Source organism: Diaporthe amygdali, assembly GCF_026229845.1.
Source record: "Diaporthe amygdali strain CAA958 chromosome Unknown NODE_1_length_4327563_cov_65_473760, whole genome shotgun sequence".
NCBI lineage: Eukaryota > Fungi > Ascomycota > Sordariomycetes > Diaporthales > Diaporthaceae > Diaporthe > Diaporthe amygdali.
Window position 1 is genome coordinate 3,620,072 of NW_026517021.1, and position 19,919 is coordinate 3,639,990.

The window sequence follows — 19,919 nt, forward strand, 5'->3', positions numbered from 1 at the left end:
TTTCGGACTGTATGAAACGCCAAACCGCACTCCAAGGGCCGTCGTTGTCACTATTCCAAGCCGGCGTAATGCACTAAGGACCAAAGTAGGTGGACTGTTGACATTTTACCCTTTTGGGCTTGCGCGACAGGGGTTGTGCATGTTTCCACAGGGACGGCAAACGACATGCGGCTCCAAGCGCACCCTTGCGCCGCGACCAATTTAGCCCCCAGACGCGACGACCACTATCGCCTCGCAAACTCGCAGACATTGCTCTTCCCAGAGTATTTTGTCGCCGAATACGCCACCCCAGCATGGCCGCCCCGGGAGGAGCAAGCCTCCCGCACCGCGCTGTGTCGAGCATCCGCGGCGGTGCAGCGCCGCCGGGCGACGCATCCTCGTCCGCCAACCCGCGCACGCCCATCCGCTCGATCCCCTCGATCCCGTCCCAGTTCAACTCGCCGTCGTCCCTCCGCGCCGAGGACGAGGTCCTGATCGTCGAGTTCGGCGCCCGCAAGCTGCGCGCCGGCTTCGCGGGCGACGCCGTGCCCAAGGCCCTGGTGTCGTTCAGCCCGACGCAGACGCGGCGCGTCGGCGACCTGCGGGCGTGGGAGATCGGGCACGTGGACGACTGGCGGAGGGACGACAAGTGGGGCGAGGAGTGCGAGCTGTGGAGGAATGATGTGAGGGGCTTGGACCTGGGCCTGGTCGGGGACCGCATGGAGAGGGGGCTCAGGGAGGCGTTCAACAAGTGCGGCGACACGTCCCTATGCCACTGTACTTGGGGAACGCATAGCTAATTGTATGGTCTACGTAGATATCTTCTAATTGACTCTCGCCCGCGAAGGATGGTCGCCGTCTTGCCATCCGGTACTCCCTTGCCACTGCTAGCTACCGCGCTGGATACTCTTTTCAACAGATTCCATGCCCCCGCTGTGTCGCTGTTGTCCTCACCCGTTGCCTGTGCGATTTCCGCCGGTGTTCGATCGGCGCTGATTGTTGATATGGGCTGGTCTGAGACGGTTGTAACAGGCGTCTACGAGTACAGAGAGGTGCAAAGCAGCCGTAGTGTCCGTGCTGGGAAGTTGTTGGTACAGAATACACACAAGCTACTGGCCACCGCCCTCGGAAAGGCACCGCCTCCTGAAGAGGACGCTGGCGAAGACAAAGGCGAGCACGTCGTATCATTTGAGGAGTGCGAGGAGGTCGTCAGCCGGCTTGTGTGGTCCAAGAATCCCCGTGGCCCGGTGCCGCCGAGTCAACCACCGCAAGAAGGCTTGCCTACAGTCACCGAACAAGACGAATCTGAACCAAACAATCCTCCAACTGCCGGTAGCCCGTCGAGTATTACGGTCCCACTGAGATCGACTATCCCACCACAAAGACTCGACATGACCTTTGATCAGCTCGCAACCCCATCCGAGGACACATTCTTTGCCTCCGACCGGCCTCACTGTACTTTCGATGATGACGAGCTACCTATTCCCCTTCTCATTTACCGCAGCCTACTAAAGTTGCCTATGGACGTCCGAGCTCTGTGCATGGCCCGGATCATCTTCACCGGCGGTTGTTCAAGCGTTCTCGGCCTGCGCAAGCGGATCTTTGATGAAGTAAACCTTCTGATTGAGAGTAACGGGTGGGACCCAGTGCGCGGAAAGGGTGTGGAGGCGTACAAAACCAACCCAAAGCTGCGACGTGGGAGCAAACAGGCAGGTGATGGTGGGCCTACGGATGTCGAGGGCACTGGCGACAGCGGAGGGGGCGGAGGTGGAGGAGGGGGTCACGAAGTTGACGGCATGTGGGTCGATGCTCCTAAGCAAGAAAGGGAGCCGGAACTGGACCCCATTGACGATCAGTTGGGGAAAGGAAAGCAGGACAAGCCAAGGCTGCAAGGGCAGTTGCGGGCGATCGAGACCCTGGGGCCATGGAGCGGAGCGAGCCTGCTGAACTTGCTCAAGATACCTGCCCTGGCAACGGTGGAGCGGGAGACCTGGAGAGAGCAAGGGATCACTGGGGCATCGCGACCGAGTGAGGTGGACCACAAGGTTGCGCAGAGACAGAGCATGGGTGCCGGCGGGCTGATGCGCAACGCCAATGCGAACTGGACGCTTGGTGTATGGGGATATCTGTGAGCAGTGGACAAAAGCCCATGATGGGGAAATGTTTGCCGGAGAACCAGCATTCAAATGTCAAACCTGGTGAGTGGTATCAGTGGTCTGCTGAATGCTCGACGGATTTCAAAGCTTTATGAGATTAAAAGACATGGGCCCAGGGTCCAAAGCTCCTGCAGCAACCCAAGAATAGATGAACAAAAAGTCCATCACCGGAAGCAGGTGCAAGCTATGGCGAGGCAGGAGTGTACATATGTTTGTTGTTGGTGATGAGCAGCGACCTCTTGGGAGGTAGAATATGTCGTCCATGGCCAGGTTATGTTGGCCTCTTAGTTGGTGAGTAAAGTGAAGTGAAGTGAAGTGACGAGGAGCCCACCTCCCAGTGACGGCAAGACTTCCTGGTCATCACCACCGGTGCCAGCAGACAAGTACCCGACATTGGAAAGAACCACCATCGCGAACCAAAGACATCTGAACCTTGGCAGTCACTAACTTCCTCCCCAAGGAGGCACTTGTGCAAGGCTCCTTCCTTCACTGGCACAGCGCAGGTGTTAAAGGCCGAAGACAATTCTACGGCCTTCAGTCCCTTGTTGACAGCTTCACTCTTTACCCACCCCTTTCTTCTCCCGGAACCCACGAGAAACCTCACCAACCTTCCACTCGTTTTTTTGATCGTGTCACATCTCGACGACCGCTGTTTATTGATACTGTTCGCTCTTTGCTTCCAGTCAGTCTCCTTGTCCAAGGCGCCATTTCCCCTGATTTCCCCTCTCTCCCTCGACAAACAACACCAACCTTGGAAAACCCGGGACCCAAGGCTGGCAAACACAACACCGCTTGTGGATTTGCAGCTTTGAAAGGAAGCTCATCGCCTGAGCTCACCCCGCCGTCCGATCTTGCGGTCCGACCTTGCAGTCACCAACCTGCCAACATCTTGGGTAAGGCATTGATTTCGTCAACATCACCACATCTTGTTTTCAACCCCCAATTTTCCTTTCATTTACCCTGCCTCAATTTTCGTCTGCTTTGACTGCTTTTCATTGTCGTTCAAGTGTCGCACAATCAGCCCGTGCATTTTCATCTGTGGATATGCCTACTTCAAACACTCGCAAGCGCGTGAGGAAACTCCTCAAAGAGCTCTGGGAGTTGCAGGTGGAGGATGTTCCCATGACCGCTTCCACCCTGCTCAAGATCAAGTATCTGCTAGGAGGCTCCACGCGATGCAATCACATTGAAGTCGTCTCACCGAGGTTCCTTGCCGACCTTCCCGCTTGTCCGCTCGAGATCACAGACAGCAGGCTTCCAAAATTCATCCCAACTTCAAGCTTCGTTCGTTGCCAGCTCGAGGATCAAAAACTAATAGGCTCGCGCAGCCACCACTGTCAGCAGGATCCGATCGCCCTCCCAGCAATTCTCTCTCTTCTCGACCTTGTTGCCTCATCCAAAGCAACTCCCAGAAAGTCTACACATGCCACACAGTTCCGTTGGCATTGCTCTCTGACGCATCGCACCCACGTCATCTTCGCTTTCATCGACTTCAAAATGAAGTCTAGAGTGTACAGCGTTGAGGAGCTGCTCAATCTCAGAGCCTCTGCTTCGTCAGATATCCTTGAGCGTCTTTTTCAAGGTAACCAACTTCGTACGTCCCATTCCACCTTATGGCTTCAGTCCTGCCCCAACCTCAACTGACCTTCTGTCTTGCAGCTGAGATGGTTCGCAACAAGTCTCGCGTCAATTCAGTCAGCTCCCGCAGCTACAATTCGAACTCGCTGAAGCGTGACAGAAAGAAGACCATGGACGACTCCTCTACCGCCTCCGAAGAAGTCGTCTTCAAGGGAAACATGAGCCGCCGTCACATCAAGCAGGATCCTGCTCCCGTCGACAATAACAATAATCCCAAGGCGCCTGCTCCCACTCCTGCCCCTGTACTTCCTGATCAACCTGTCGCTACAGCTGTCGCTTCTGCACCCGACCCCAACCAACTCATGGAGTGGAAGTATCGTGGCCGCAGTGAGTCCGAGGTCATGGTCAACGAGCCTTTACCAGCTCCCACTGGTCTCACTGCCCAGCACAGCGAAGGTTTCCAGCGGTTCTATAAGGCAGTTGTCTCTCCCACTCACGTTCGAGTTACCGCTGGAGGACGAATCGTCCCCAACACTCGCAACCCTGCTTCTCCAACCGCGAAACGTCCCAAGGACACCGAGAGTGCCATCAACGACGAAAAGGCAGAACCTGCTCCAGTGCCTGCGTCAGCCCCGAAGCAGCCCGCGGCAATAATGGGAATGCCTCACCCAATGCCATTCTTCTATCCTGGCTATCCTGGAATGCCACCCGTGCATCCTATGACCGGCATGCCGATGCCTATGATGCCCCCTGGCTTCCCTTTCCCCATGCCGATGCCTGCGGTGCCCACTGCCAGCAGCACTGAAGAGGCTACCCACAAGGAGAACTTAAACAAGAGGGCCGAAGAGTACAAACCTCCATATGAGCCCCAACCGGGCAAGACCGGCGTCAAGCTTTCGCCTCCAGACCAGTTCGACCACACCAAGCCTTTCATGTACAATGGCCAGCAGTGGATGTTCCCAATGTTCCCAGCTCCTTACCCGGGCTTCCTTAGAATGCCGCCTCCGGGATATGCTGGCCATGTGCCTGGACCGCCCATGATGATGCCCCCTCAAATGCCCATGGCACCGATGATGGGACCGATGGGATCGATGGGACCGATGGGACCGATGGGCCCTCCAGGACATCCGCCATCCGCGGGTCCTTCCACCATGACTACTGCTGCGCCATCGTCCTCCCGCCAATCCACTCCCCAGCCTCCTTCTAAGCCGCCGATATCTTCCATCCGTCCGAGCCAGATCACGAGGAAGCAGATTGATGGTCTTCGGGCCAATCTCAAGTACCATGAGGATCAGTTGCAGTACAACAAGCACCAAATCGACGAGAAGGACATGCAGCACAAGATCGAGCTGCTCAATTCCGATATTGAACGCTTTGAGAAAGTCTTCAGAGCTCAAGCAGGGTTTGAGGCAAAGCACTACCCCAAGACTGACAAGGACAAGGACGAGGTAACTTCGTCAAGTGGCCGCAGCTCGGCGCCCTCATCCAAGACTCAGTCTCAGTCAGAGGAAAGCAAGGAGAGCAAGGAGAGCAAGGCGACCACGATGACCAATGCTTCCAATTGTCAGCCTAAGCTCAGAAAGAAGGATCGGTCTCGTGACTCGGTCGGCATCAACTCGAACAAGAGCAGCGCTGCGTCGTACACCATGGAAGACTCTACTCAAGACCGCTCGCTAGGATCCACGCAAGCTGGCATGAAGTCCAGCCTGCCCAGTGGAGCTGCTCGTGCGCCTGTTTTCCAGCCGCGCTCAGTCTCGACCATTTCGTGCCCTGTGCCCAACGGCAAGGTAGAGACTTGGAAGGCAGCCAAGTCCGATCGTGGCATAACTCAAGAGGAGCTTGAGGCGGCCGAGAAGAAGCTGCTTGCTGTAGGTTCTAAGGCTTGGAATTTGCCCCATGAGCCCAATGGTATGTCCAGCCAGCCTTATGATGGCGGATCTCCGCGAGGACACAACGATCTTGGTGTTCCTTACTTGGTTGGCACACTGCCACGAGGCGTTAATCCTTACATCAACCACCGTTTCGAGTACGAGTACAACCGCAGGTTGACTGACGAGGAGGTTCAAGCTCGCCACCTCTATTTTGGCAAGGCACCCCGATCTGTCAGCCAAGGTTTGCCAAAGTACGACGGCAGGAACTTCTATCCACCCTCTCCGGTCAAGCACGCCACTCCAAGTGAATCGCCTAGTGTCCGCCGCAGCCGGATTCCCACTGGCGTACGCGAGGTTGACTATGGCTTCGCTGTGCCCAACGGCAGAGAAGTTGACCCATTCCGTGCTGTGGCTACCAGAGACACCCTTCCGAAGGCCGAAGAGGCCCTTGTCAGTAGCAAGGCTTCCTCTGTCAAGTCTGCTCAGTCATTCAGCACCCAGGCTGATGACCATGCTGAGGAGTTCGAGAAAGCCTTGGCGGAGTCCAAGAACCTGGAAGGTACAGAGGCCTCCCAGGAGTCTTTTTCCGGAGCCAGTGTGAACGAGACAAAGTCTCTCGATTACAATGATGCACGATCCAACGGCACAAGGTACGACCCCTTCCCTTTGTGAACAACTATTTTCTAACAGTGCTCTCATGCAGCTCCAAACTCTGGCAGAGCATGCTGAAGAGGGGCTTCACCGCCAGTGATGTTCTGCCCAGTACTGTCACTTCAACGACGGCTCAGGGCTACCTGCCGCACTTCACTGGCCATGCTACCGCCTCGCTCAGCCCGACGCTCTCCGGCACGATCACTTCTCCCATTCGCGACTCATCTGTCAAGGACGCTGACACCAACCCCAACGGCTCGACATTCATGGCCCCGAAGAGTGGAGAGAATGCCCCTCCTGTTGCTGCCGACCGCGTCTCCATTTCGGACACCCTCCGCAACATGGTCGGCATGAAGTCGCCTGCGTGGGCTCACTGATCTCCTTGGATCACGACTTCCGCCCACCTGGTGATTGACAAATCAACCGTGTCGAGTGCCAGAATCGTTCTTTGACGGCCACAAATGTCTGAATCCGCTGCGAATCAACTCTGCTAATTGTTCGTACGCGTGGCGGCAATTGCCTGTTCGAGGCCTCATCGCCCATTATCGTTATTATGTCTCGCAAGGCTTTACTTTGCTATTGCGCAACAAAGTTGTCAGAAGACCATCATTTGTTACCCAGGAAGTATTTCCTTCACATGATTGTATTTTATTTTGTCCAGGGTATCAGTTCTTTTGCTGTGGTGGAGAGAGAAACACAACATCTCGCTTAGATTTCAAAATCGAGGCTAGTTCTCTCAGGCTGCCGAACGGCATGTAGTTAGGCTGGGCATTGAGGCGACGCAACCGCTAGCCAACATCACTCGGCATCTCATGGAGGATGATCACAAAGCAGGATGCCACTGTTCTATTCACTTGCCCACGACTTTGGAGGCAACATCTCATAGGCAGAACAGAGACACCCTCTGATATTAGACCATAGGGCTGGCTAGTACAGCAAATGTACTGAGACATTCTACCAGTTGGGTCTTTTTAATGGTGACAAACTTCTCAGTGACACATGGCATCTCATTAACCATCATGTCCTTTCTAGATCACACTTCAGGCCGCCTAGCAATTTCGCCCACCCTAACGAAATGAATGCGAGGCAGAGGCTCCTTGTCAAAGTTGATCATGGACAGAGGAAATATCCATGTTTTCTTCGTGTTTTTGAATCGAGACCGTGACTTAACACATGTCTCTGGGCCAAGAAGACGCACCTGTTAAGTGACGGCCTTCTCATCAGAGAAAACAGCATGCCTTCGTCATCTTGGCTCGGCGCAGCAATGTAGGTAAGATGTCCAATCTGAGCTGAGTGGGGCAAGGATCTTTGGCATCTTGAAAAGCAGGCACGACAGGCATAGGATGTTATGGAGTAAACCAAAATTAAAAAAGGTAGTGAACCACCGAGTCGGAGAGACACACCCCGGATGATATGGGGATATCTTTCCAGGGGATGAGAACGAAAGCTGAGCAAGATCATGAAGCAAAGTTGAAACATATGGCCATGTATTCCAGAAAAAGATTGAATTCTATTTACTGGCTTGACTATACTAGAGGCTGTGGCAAGAAATGTGCCTCACCATCAAACCTCCAACACAATTGAAAAGCAAAGTCTTCTGATTGAACGAGGTCTGCAGGCGAGAGCAGGAAGCGGTGATTCAATAGTTGCTCCCGCTGGGTTTGCTCTTCGCCACGCGTATACCACACCTACCATAAGGAGAGGTTGATGTGGAGATTTAAGTGGCGGTCACGTTGCATGAACATGTTGGGCAAACAAGAAGCATCCTGCATCCCGTACCTACTCTGGAACTCACCTGACTTCTACAAAGTGTCTTGATTCCCTTTGAACTGGTTTGCAAAACCAACCTGGGTATTTCAGTCAATCTGCTGGGTTAGCATGGTGCACATCGGTATAGCATTGCATGGGAGAGCAGCGATGTCATGGAACGAGCAGTCCATGGGAGTCTGCTCGTCCATGACAAGGCAAGCTGGGACTTCGGGAGACCTCCCATGGAACATTTCACATCGCAGCACAGAAGAGCTGGAAGTCCGTGAAATGGCCATTGAGCTCAGAGGCTCTGACTTGTGTGTATTGATCTCTGCTACCGATCCATGCCGTTATCCCTCGTAACGTAGAACAGCCGTGTTGACGCCGAAACCGTGCCCGGGTCGAGCATGCGCCGAGGTGGACGATCACAGTCGTCAACCGTCGAGGCATGTCGTGGTATCCATCAAAACGTCGCAGCAGAACTTTTCCGATCCTCCTCCCCACAAGCGGTGAATGGTCGTTTGGGATGGGTTTTTTGAGTTTGTAGAGCCTCGGGCGGTGAAGTCGCTTATTTGGCAGCGGCCTTGCCCTTGGAGCCAGCCTCACGGCCGACCTTGATGCGCTCCAGAATGGCCTCACGGTCCTTGTCGAGCTTCAACTTGGTGATGACGACGTTGGAGGGGTGGATGCCCAGAGGGACGGACTGGCCCGAGACCTTCTCGCGAGTGACACGCTCGACGTGAATCACGTACTTGAGACGGTACACGGAGGTGACCTTGCCCTCCTTGTCCTTGTTGGTGCCGCGGACGATCTGGACCTCGTCATCCTTGCGGATGGGGATGCTGCGGACCTGTTTGACGGGGTACTGTCAGAAAGAGTGGTGGGGGTGAAAGGATTGAAATCGGGCTGCAAACGTACGTTGTACTTCTCACGGAGCTCCTTGCTGAGGGGAGCGCTCATGATGTTGCGACGAACGCTGGAGGGGGCCTCGAAGTGCGCCTTGCGCGACTTGCGGCGGGAGGAGTGGAGGCCTGGGCGAGGAGGACCATTGTTAGTTTTGTCAATTGTCCCAGTGGGAAGTTGTTCGTGCTATTGAAGACATACTGGAGTTGACCTTGACCATTTTGATGGATTTTTGCCGCGAGGATTGGGGTGAATCTGGTTGACTGGTCGCTGCCGAAGAGAGGAATGGAGGGAATAAGACCAAGGCTTGGAAATTTTGAGCTTGGTGGAGCGACGGTACCCAGAACGGGACCAACTGCAGAATGTGGACCGGAGCTTTCGGCGCAGTCTTTCCGTGGAGGAGCTCGGACCACCACCGCCAAAGGCGGTCAGGAGTCGGACGCGCAGGCGGCAGAATTCCGTGGTGCCTCAACTATAAAAACCCTGCCACCCTCCCGCTTTCTTCCTCCTCTTCTCTCTTTTTCCTTTCTTCATACTTACCTTGTCTGAATTACGGTGGATCAAGAATCACTGTAATTAGGTTGGGAAGCCTGCATAGCACATCGTGGCGCTGACCAGTCTGGTTTGTCCTTCGGGGCCGACCTGGGCGGAATTTTTGATATCAAAACAGCTTCAAGCTGACTGCCTTTTCATTGTGATCGGTCGCTTGCGACCGACATGAAGAAGAAGCTTAGTCGTTAGTAGATTTCACGCACATCACTTCACTCGTACGACTTGGTGTGCCATGTTGCTCGGTTGGATTGATCACTCGTGGGCTTTCTCGACCATAGTAAAGACTGATGTGGCCACAAACTGCGAGGGCGGTCGTGAGCGCGTCGGGTTCGATATGGCACTGGTGATGTTCTTGTCTGGGTGGACTGGTCAGTCTCTAACCCTATACCTTATCGCTCTACGCTAGTACAACGATAACAGCACTTCCCTGTCAGCTGCGCCCTTGGATGAAGTCTAGGAAAACATGTGGGATAACCTCCTGTAGGTTGATCTCCTGTGGGATAAGTAATTGTGAGATAACCAGTTGTGGGATAACCACTGTGGGATAACCAGCTGTGGGATAACCAGCTGTGGGATAACCAGCTGTGGGATGACCAGTTGTGGGATAATGTTCTACGGGTTATAGGAAAACCTCCTATAGAGTAACCACTTCTGGCTTCTGTCGTCTTCCAACCTACAGCTCGCAATCACGGCCAATGTACCGTTATCAACTAACCAAAATAAATTTGTTTTCCTGCAACAGCGTCTCCACGATAGCTTCTCCTCTACATTTCCTCTCCACAACGCATTCTCTTCTTCAGCAACTTCTTCCTCACAACAGCTTCTCCTCACGACAGCAGCTCCTTACGACAGCAGCTCCTTACAAAAAACTCTCCACAAGCACACATATTCTTCTCTATAACAGCTTCTTTTTTTTGGAAGTTATTTTCTTCATACATTCTCTCCTTGTGCCTTTTAAAGTTATTCCTTCCTCTTCATAACAGCTTTTTCTAAAATCTGGTTCTCCTGCCTTATCTTTTGAAGCTTGTTTTGATTGGGCCTCCTGGCCTGTCTTCTGAAACGCCTGTTCTCTTCTAAAGGCTGGTTGCCTTAAAGGCCTGTTCTTTTTTTTTAAAAAAAAATGTTAGTTCTCTAAAAATAAAAAAAAAGAATTCATATCTTTACTTTGGTCAACAAGGTCAACAAGGTCGACAAGGGTAGACAAGGTCAACAAGGGTGAACAAGGTCAACAAGGGTGAACAAGGTCAATAAGGGTGAACAAGGTCAACAAGGGTGGACAAGGGTCAACAGGATCAACAAGGCTGACCAAGCTAAGCATCTTTTTTCTCTCAACTTGCATGAACTGCTAGAGTGCTTCTCATGCTGATTTAGCTATTCGTACACACAATAAGCACTTGCGGCAGGATAGACTCAAGCTTACATAGACCGAACAGGCCAGAAGAAACTCACAAATTGCTCTCGTTGTTCACCTTTCGCAGATACAAAGCTGGGCGAAACTGGCTCGGAAATCCCTTACGGTACCCCTTGCAACATCGATGACATTTGAAAGGCTTCTTCAAATATGAGTTGATATTAGCTGCTGGAGTCTGTTCACCGGGATATCTGCTACGAATACGTCTTTCAAGGTGTACTGCCCTGGTTTTCAGGTAAGATTCAGAGCAATAGGGGCAGCGTCTCCCGATGATCTTTTCAAGCTTGTAGAGTTCCTAGGCCCTCAAGGTGAGCTCAGGGATGAGAGAGCATTCGTCAGCAGCGGTTGAGTTTGCCATCATCGCGCCGACCTGGATCTGGACACTGGGGTACTTGATATGTTTACAAGTCCACTCATGGTGGCTAAACATCGCAGACAGAGCCGGAACTTCTGGTCGAGTCGATGTACCAACAAGGACAAAACCACAGACATGTAACAGCCTTGTCGACGGCTGAGGCCCGAAATGATCGTTCAGAACTGTCGACACGGGATATTTGCGGACTAGAACAGCAGTTTTCCGAACGTAGCTTCGTTTTTCTCGTAACGAAGCTAACTGATAGGATCCTCTCGCTAAGCAGCCATGTGAGACTCTTTGCCATAGAGCTGATCTCGTGCGTTCTTCTCCGCAACGGCTTCTGTTCTTCAAAAGTCACTCGTATAACGCAGTCTGACTACGTAGCAGCAGCCTGATTAAGACGAGGCGGGGGGTAAACAACTTTGTGGAGGTTTCGGTAGCGAGAAAACTTGAAAATTGACGACTTCGTAGACTTTGATAGACTTTGATGGCAATTCCAGTCGACACCGATGGACTAAGAGGAATGTCTATTCATAGATTTAAGGCAGTCGTTCAGCTTCATGTACGCAACAGCCAGCCAGCGCAGTAGAATTATTCTATCTCGGATTTAGAGCTTCGCTCAATTCCAAGTACGCACAGTTGACTTGGATGATGTACAATGCCTTGCCCTCCCACCCAGTGCTCGCTGAGAGATGTACCCGCACATCACCAGCTCAACACACCAAAGTTCTGCCGATAATTATCCATCATCACGAACATGGCCATACATTTGAAGCTGAGCTCATGAGCTCGAACTAGATTCCTGAGCCCAAATTTAACAGGATTTTGATTGGATTTAAGACGAACAATATTTGAACAATGCTTCATGTTTGCGGTTAATATCTTGCTATATGTGTTCGAAGGCAACTTTTCATATATACAGTAGTTTCATGAGAGAATTGTCAACAGTTTTTTATGATTGATCTACATTTGCTATTGTGGTTTAATGTTCGACTCAAGCCTCTAATTGAATTGACTTATTTAATTATTCTGTTAAGACTGGTGCGAAATCATCCAGTTACTTGTTTCTCCATCTATTTAATAATTAAATGTTCGAAAGCATTGCTGTCCATGATCAGACACAAAGTTTGACCGACCAAGAACAGAAGTCAGATACTCGGAGTCAAGCCAGACTGGGCAGCTCATTCAGTCGCGCCTCTCATTGCTCTCCCTCCAGTCAGTGGACTTCATTTATTGCAGCAGCTAAAGACTTGAAATGGCAATTTACGCAAGCCAATGTCCCTCGCAATATCTAGATTAATCAACCAAATTCTCCAGAAAGGAAATTGAGCGCACAATCCGCGCATGGTCGCTACACGTCCATAACGCTGTCATTGACACTTTTACTCGCCCTCTAAACCGACCCATAATGCTCCACGAGCATTTGGTACCATACAAAGCAGACCAAAAATCTTCTTGGCCCACTCAGACTGCTGTCATCAGCTATACAAAGACGCCGGCCATCACAGTCATGCTGGCAGCATATAGTCATTGTTTTACCCAACTGGCTGCTCTTTACATCTGATATGTACTACAATATCACGAAAAACTTCAAGTACAAGTGATATTGCCTTTGGGCACTTCTAAAAGGCCTTGAAACCAGTTTGTCTACCTGGACAGACCAAAACTTTTCTGAGAGCATTGTTCGGCAGCCCGTTTAGAAGGGACTCTTCACACCAACGAAGGTGAACTAGACGCACTATTTTTCAGGATAGAAGACCGTAGTCACAGCTGTAATACTGACATTCTATAGAGGATGAATACCAATTCAGTATGTTGATTTTGATGTCTGATCCCCTTACTTTCCACTCAATTTCCACAGAATTTCTCCACGATTCAGCTCAACAGACTCCGTTCACTGCAAATCAATATCAGAAAATCGATTCTGGTCTGTCTGTATTCAAATGCAAGTGCCCTCATCATTAAATAACGACACGGTGTTACTCTTTGTACCGGTAACAGGACCTTGAAGATTCACAGCCAATCATTGATCACTCGATTCTGGCTTCAGACAACTCGTCTCGAAAGGGGAAATGACAGTCCTTGCTGCTTATCTTGACCTTACTCTTCGGTGCCAGAAAGGTCATGTGATGGGATCAAGCCAAGGTAGACTTTTTTATTCCAAGCTTTAGCCCGTCTGTCTAGGTCACGCTTCTTGCAGCCCCGGAACTCCTGTCTTGCTACAGGGAGCAGCTTAGGACAAAGCTTGTCATCGTCGTAGCTGTGGGCGGCATTGTCCCCCAAAGTAGCCTTGTCAGCGACAGAAGGCTGGAAACGGTTCTTGGGCGGATAGGCCGGTCCGCGGTTCTTCGAAGAGGCCTTGATATCAGACCTTTTAGCTTCCGCGCGATCAGATTTGGGATGTTCGGAGTGTGCCCGCTCATATTGTGGGATGGAATTCTGTTCCATGATGTCGTGCTGCGCCGACATACTGTTCAAAGGTGAGTGAATAGGCGAGCTTGTGACTAACCTGGAGATGGTGTACTCAAAGACTTTCTCTATTGAGAGGTTGGCCAGTGCCCAAGAAATATGGATAGAAGAGGGGTTTGGAAGGAGACTTGGGATCGATGGCAAATAATTCTGGACAACAGAGCCGGTCGACTATCAATTTATGCCCAAAGCCGTCCAGTAACCGACAAAGGCTTGAGCCCTCTGTTCAAGGCGACAATGAAAGAGTTCCGAGGTTCAAAGCAAACACTTCAGCTGAAACTTCGAGTACTGAGTAATCTCACAATACCCAACCTGCCTTCCAGGTAAACCTGCTGCCTATCTTTGTTTGCGAACTTGAATGACAGACAAAGGCTTTGTATGAGATCAATATTGTAGGTTTTGTAAAGTTGTTTTTGTGATTTGTGCAGACCAAGTTGCTACCGGTATGCAAATGGGAAGCGGTCAGGAATGCTCGAGACCACGGAGACAGCCTCGCGACTCTTCCGTCTAGGCTGACGGGGAGCCGCCGTCCATCATTCCACATTCAGAGACTACAATTTCGCAAGGTCTTTGGGGGGAAATGATGATTTCAGACGACTGCCAGGTGATGTGACAGGCTTGCTGTTTTGCAAACACATGAGGCTCTGCGTGCGGCTCATCCACAACGATGCGCGACGGGCCGCCCCGTGCCGTCTGCGACATTAGCGGCTTGTTAAACGTCCTGACATGTTTATTTGCTTGCCGGCCTGAAGGAGTGATGAAGCACTTGGCTTGTTGATGGCTTCAAGTGGCGCGCGTAAAAGCACCCGGCCGCGAGTTGGCAGACTAATGCAGAGCGTTCATTAATTGTTCAGTGGTGGAACTTTGCTCAAGGACTGACGAAGTTGTCTTGTGCGGATTACATTTGATGACTACTGTTTATCTGGACTGTCTCAAGGTTGGGAAAGTGGCTCATTTTTGCGGAGGAGTGATGCAAGTGACTAAGATCGAAGGATTGCGCTCACGATCTGCGCGACTGACGGTATACTTCCGCTAAGTATTGATTACGACTGCTTCGGATTGACCAAGATGCAGCAGTCGATCTGGATGGCTAGGTTTTGACGCAAAAGGCCTACCTTGCTCGTCTTTGTCCGCGTCTGCATCAGTCTCAGCACCGTATCTGCCATACGCACGCGTCAAGTCAAGCCTTCACAGACGCTAGAAGTAAAAGTAAAATTCTACCGAGGGAGAGTTCCAGGTTCGGCATTATTACATAGCGAATTTTTGAGCGCTCCGCATGAAAAGTTCAGAGGTCTGGAAGATGATAAATGTAAGTTCAACAATTTAATGTGCCTATCTAATTCTGGTTCCTGATTCCTAGTGAACTTTTGAATTAAGTTCACCTACACCACGCTGGATGCCGAACTTCTTCTTCTACTCACCTGAAAGACCGCCTTGACAACCCGCCTAGCTCAGTCCTGGATGGAGACGCCTACGCGCTTGGCCCCTCTCCAATTCGACTGTAGACAAGACGATCGAGGTCCTGTGAGGTTGGAAACAAGTGTACTCTCAAAAATGGTGATCAGAAATCTACTCAAAGTCCTCGTCCTCACCGTAAGCGTTGGCCTCGCTTTCAAGGGGCTGGCAGACTCCACTGAAGACAGCTTTGTTGTCACGCTTGATGCGAAGGTCTACATCTCTGCTTTTGCAGCCCCGGCGCTCCTGCCCATGCGGCATCAGCTTTTTCAAGAGTCTACTATCGTCAAACTCGTGGGCATAGATGTCTCCAGGGGCTGCCGGGTCCGCCATCTGCGGTCTGTTCCTAGACTTGTGCAAGTGAATGGGTTCTTTAGAGCCTGGGCGAGACTTCTTACCCTTTCTCTCCTGAGTCTTCCGCCTGTGGCGCCGTGTTTCGGCCTTGCTGAAATGACGGGCTCGTCCGTTGCCTAGTGTTGATGTAATACTCGGCATGTTGAAGAGTAAAAAGAGTGGGGTTTGATGAGTTAGCTTGACGTCCTGCTCCTGCTTGAAAATTTCAAAGGTTACTGTGAATTTTTCTGTGTGGGTTGTTTGTTTGTTGTATGTGTGTCTTCGTGTGTGAAGTGGTCTTTGGCGGTTCAAAACAGCATCTGATCAACGAGGGGAAAGGATAGAAGCGTCCCCTTAAATAAGTGAGAAGATGTTGTATGACAGTCTGGCACCGAAGAGTAGGTGATAGGGAAAGGGAAGCATAGTAGCATTGTTCTTGACAAAGAATACTACCACACCAGTTCTATCGAAGGGCCCTTGTTCCACTAAGAACATATCGTGAACTGCTGCGTCACTCGTTCGAGACAATAGAATGGGTTATGATCTGAAACATCCCTTTATTTAATGCTTTCCCCCCCTGAGTTTTCACAATTTCCTTTGTCGTTCTTGTAAGGTCATACAATTGGCTGCAAACTTGGCTGCGTGGTATGGCTTTTCGAACAGGGGGGTCGGTCAACAGAGGTGAACAGGGGACGCCCTTACTAGACAGTCACTGCACTTAGCCAGTTCCCCTAGCCAAAGTATCAGTATCAGAGGGCAAAATAATTTTGGGTTGTGATGCAACGAGTCGATTGGCTATCCAGAGGTGTTGATCGAATATGGTTGAGTTGCGCGTGGGTTGGTGATGTACTTCAAGCGTCAAAAAAATGCTCCTTGATGTGATTCACAAATGAGAAACGAAAGCTCCTGATCAAGTTTTAATATCATAATCGGAGCTCTTGAATGCATTAGTCATGAAACTGAATATCTGGCTCGACTGGCGCAATACACCCTAGTTCCACCTAGAGTGTCAGTGCGATCAGAGTGAGCTTCTATATCCGGGGACAGTTTTCCAATTCTGGTTCTTGGTTAGAGCTGCGCTCATGCCTTCCCAGATGTCTGGAAAGCACTTCCTCTGGGATTAAGCACCAAAGCACCCATTTTTTTGCTACTTTTGCGTAGTTTTCCTGGCTTTCCGACCCCCAATGAAGCGCTCCTTCAACTCCTTCATTCGCTCGAGCGATCGTCAGTCACTTGTTCAACTTCGACATCTCCAGGATTAGCTCTTTTCTCTCACCTAAAACACCGCTAATATTTGTTCGCTGCAACTCACACTCGGCGCACTATGCTTGAGTTGATACTGAGAACAAGCTCAATGAAAGGCACGGGCTGTGTTGGCTTACTTCAATGAAAAGCTGGACTTCAGACTTGTCATTTATGCTCAGACTGACTTGTTGGAAGACTAATAGAATGACCACCTGCTGCGACACGTGTGCCTGCCTCCCGACACGGGCACGAACGTCACATCTGCTGGCTGCTGTGAAAAGTTCACTGTAAATTGAGGCGCCACCCTTTAGACTAGTTATACAACATAGAGTTCGAGTAGAGCCCGCGGGAGTAAAGGTTAACAAGAGAACTGCAGCATTATCTAGATCAAACCCCATCTTCTAAATCATATCCGGCCATCTCCTTCCACTGCGCGCGTCGTAAGAGACGAAATGCTAGACTGTGAGTCGATTATCTAGGTTGCGTAATGGCCCTAACTTCCATATCACATTAAACCCTAACCAGAGAAGTAATTGAGTTGTAAAGTACGCGATGACGATACTTGACAGAGCAGCTATGGTCTTACAAGACATATCACGGAGTGGTGGCTCACCCTGGGCCGGCAGATCTTAACAAAAGAGCTGTAGCTATCTCAAACGAACCAGGACACATCGTCAAACAGCTGGTAAAAAACATATTAATTCTGCGTTGTTCGATGTGAATTGCAGTGGCGGTTTACCAGGAGGCACTGTGAAAATATCCCGTACATGCTAGACAGCTTGGGATCATGTCTTAGCCAGATCAACGTTTAGACCTGGGCAATGCTGCGACGGCGGATTCAGACATTACGCGGCCTATTCACTCAGGCCCTTCTCCCGCGCCCTCTTCACGTCCCTCCAGTACCTTTGCGCTGTAGCCTCCCTCATCCTCCTACCCCACCTGACCATCCCGAACAAGCTCGCATTCCAAACAAACCCGATCACTGCAACGGTCACGTACGTGTTCTGGTATCCCGTAGCCTCCAGCCAAGGCGTAATGGCGTAATTGATGGCAAAGCTGAGTGTGTTGCGGATGAGCACGCATGTGACAACCATGCCGCCTGACAGCTCGTGATATGACGAGATTGCGTAGGTGAGAGCGGCAGAGACGCAGAGGGCATTGCTGTTGGCGAGCAGGAACTGGCTGAACACCAGACCAAACCAGTGGATATGGTGGACGACACCAACTCCGTAGAGGACCAGAGAAAAGGGAACAAGAATCATAGATGCGACGAAGAGGTACAAGATATGCTCTGGCTCAGAGACACCGTTGTTGCGCCGCGCGAGACGCAAGGTCAGCATGCGCCCGACCTTGCCTGAGTAATATCCGCTGCAAGCAGGAGAGCGTGAGTCTTATGTATAGAATGTGAAAGAATAACAGGAGGCTCTCATGATGGGGAAGATAAGGTCTTACCCTGTAATGGTACCAATCACACCTGCAGCGTATGCGCCGGACACATCCGTGGTGGACCATCCATATTTGGTAGTGTATACGGTCCCGGCGGTGGCATTCTGAACGCCGGACCAGACGAGGCTGTTTGCTCCCCACATGAGACCTGCATACACTACAGGAGGATACAAAAATCCTTTGAAAGGCGCAAGAGCAACATCTAGAACGCGGTTCGGGCGACGTTTATCCCTCAGGCTCAGCTTTTGCCAGTAAGTCTTTCGCGGCTTGATAACTTGAGCTTCCTCGATATCACTACTGGGTGATGCTGGCGATATTTCTTTGGAATCAAGGCTCTTGTCGGCTGATGCTGCGTCTGCAGTGCTGGTCATGTTGATGTTTTTGAGAACCGAGTTCGGAGACTTCTCCTCAGCGTCGGGCACGGAGTCGTCCACATGTTTGCGGTCGTAATTCGTCTCCTCCATGAAAAGGAAGCAATATATGAATGCAATGCCATTAAAAATGGCACACCACCACTGTGATGGTTCAAAGTCAATCTTCAACCACTGCACACCGAAAGACAGAGACTGCACCTACCAGAGTCCACTCCCATCCCATGCCGGTATTGATGAACCCAGAGATCATTGGCGCCAGCTTCCCAGTCAAAGCAAGCGACCAACCGTACCATGCCATATATTTTGGTCGTTCATGTGTGAACCACTACGAAATTTATTAGCAGCAATAAATAGGAAATAGAGTCAATACTTTTAGGGCGGAGTTACAATGTCAGTGATGGAGATCTCGCAGAGCGACTCAACTGGAGAGCCAAACAGGCCGAGAAGAACACGGCTGACTTGGTAGGTCCGAGAAGTCGTGCACAAAGGTGCTGTGGCCATAATTATGATATTGGCAACAAGAGATAGCAAGTACGCAGGGCGCTTGCCGTATTGTAGAGCCAGCGGCTGCCAAATGACACAGCCCCATCCGTAGAATAGAAACTGTTACAGTAAGTTGGATGTTGTTGAAATCTTGTTTGTCCGAGTGTATTAAACGTACCATGATACCAGTCCCATTGTTCAGATCCGTAAGCGTCAAGCCTGTGGCCTTTCTAATTGGTGTGACAACGGAATACACTGCGCTGGACGGTATAGCTAGCAGCATGGTGTAAACAACGACGCATGAGGTGGAGAGGAGCTTCCGTCGGAACGACCAATTGAGAGGGTCTTCCGGGTCATCACTTGGCCTTGGAATGAGCACAATGTCCCTCACATCTTTACCATTGGCATGTTTTGTTGCCATTGTCCCATCCAGGTCGACCAAATGTGTTGTACCTGGGGGCAGGGGGCTCGGTGATGCATCCCCGGCTGGGGCGGGGTGCTGCGACATTTCGAATCTTGAAATGGCCTTTTCGACTTGTCGAACTTGAAGGGAAAAAGTGCGCGGAGGGTGACAGAGGCGTATCGTCTTTCTCTTGAATTCTAGGTATTTGCACCCTCAGTTCATGAGAGTGATCAGGAATGGTCGCGCTGCATCGCACTCGTCCCCTGACAATAATATAGGGCGAGCGTTCCTATTAAAGAATCCACCGGGTTGGTGCCTATCTTGATAAGCGGTATGCACGATGGCCCAGGATTATTGAACCCAAGGCTTGGTTTGAACAGCTCGCTGCAGCCGGTCGGCAAGATAAAGGACAACAATTGTATTGCTATCAAACTGTACGAATAATTGTTTCTGAAACGTGGCATATATGAATAAAGATACATTCGCAGACGGTGGTGACAAATGCT

At 50.9% G+C, this 19,919-nt stretch overlaps 6 protein-coding genes across 6 annotated transcripts; 2 read left to right on the forward strand and 4 right to left on the reverse strand.

Annotated features, from left to right (window-relative positions):
* Positions 1-293: 293 nt before the first annotated feature.
* Positions 294-2,111, forward strand: J7T55_006674 (uncharacterized protein; the record flags this gene model as incomplete). Its single annotated transcript, XM_053131269.1, has 2 exons — positions 294-756; positions 871-2,111. The coding sequence occupies 2 exons, from the start codon at positions 294-296 to the stop codon at positions 2,109-2,111; spliced, it is 1,704 nt and encodes a 567-aa protein (XP_053001437.1).
* Positions 2,112-3,179: 1,068 nt separating this feature from the next.
* On the forward strand, positions 3,180-6,612 carry J7T55_006675 (uncharacterized protein; the record flags this gene model as incomplete). Its single annotated transcript, XM_053131280.1, has 3 exons — positions 3,180-3,729; positions 3,795-6,234; positions 6,288-6,612. 3 exons carry the CDS (start codon positions 3,180-3,182, stop codon positions 6,610-6,612), a joined length of 3,315 nt encoding a protein of 1,104 aa, XP_053001438.1.
* Positions 6,613-8,552: 1,940 nt separating this feature from the next.
* On the reverse strand, positions 8,553-9,107 carry J7T55_006676 (60S ribosomal protein L26; the record flags this gene model as incomplete). Its single annotated transcript, XM_053131291.1, has 3 exons — positions 8,553-8,834; positions 8,903-9,015; positions 9,089-9,107. 3 exons carry the CDS (start codon positions 9,105-9,107, stop codon positions 8,553-8,555), a joined length of 414 nt encoding a protein of 137 aa, XP_053001439.1.
* A 4,198-nt stretch (positions 9,108-13,305) lies between these two features.
* Positions 13,306-13,674, reverse strand: J7T55_006677 (uncharacterized protein; the record flags this gene model as incomplete). The annotated part of the gene is made up of 1 exon (XM_053131302.1): positions 13,306-13,674. One exon carries the CDS (start codon positions 13,672-13,674, stop codon positions 13,306-13,308), a length of 369 nt encoding a protein of 122 aa, XP_053001440.1.
* Positions 13,675-15,243: 1,569 nt separating this feature from the next.
* Positions 15,244-15,624, reverse strand: J7T55_006678 (uncharacterized protein; the record flags this gene model as incomplete). The annotated part of the gene is made up of 1 exon (XM_053131313.1): positions 15,244-15,624. One exon carries the CDS (start codon positions 15,622-15,624, stop codon positions 15,244-15,246), a length of 381 nt encoding a protein of 126 aa, XP_053001441.1.
* A 1,937-nt stretch (positions 15,625-17,561) lies between these two features.
* J7T55_006679 (major facilitator superfamily transporter) lies at positions 17,562-19,518 on the reverse strand (the record flags this gene model as incomplete). The annotated part of the gene is made up of 5 exons (XM_053131324.1): positions 17,562-18,075; positions 18,160-18,668; positions 18,730-18,852; positions 18,915-19,130; positions 19,189-19,518. 5 exons carry the CDS (start codon positions 19,516-19,518, stop codon positions 17,562-17,564), a joined length of 1,692 nt encoding a protein of 563 aa, XP_053001442.1.
* Positions 19,519-19,919: the final 401 nt, after the last annotated feature.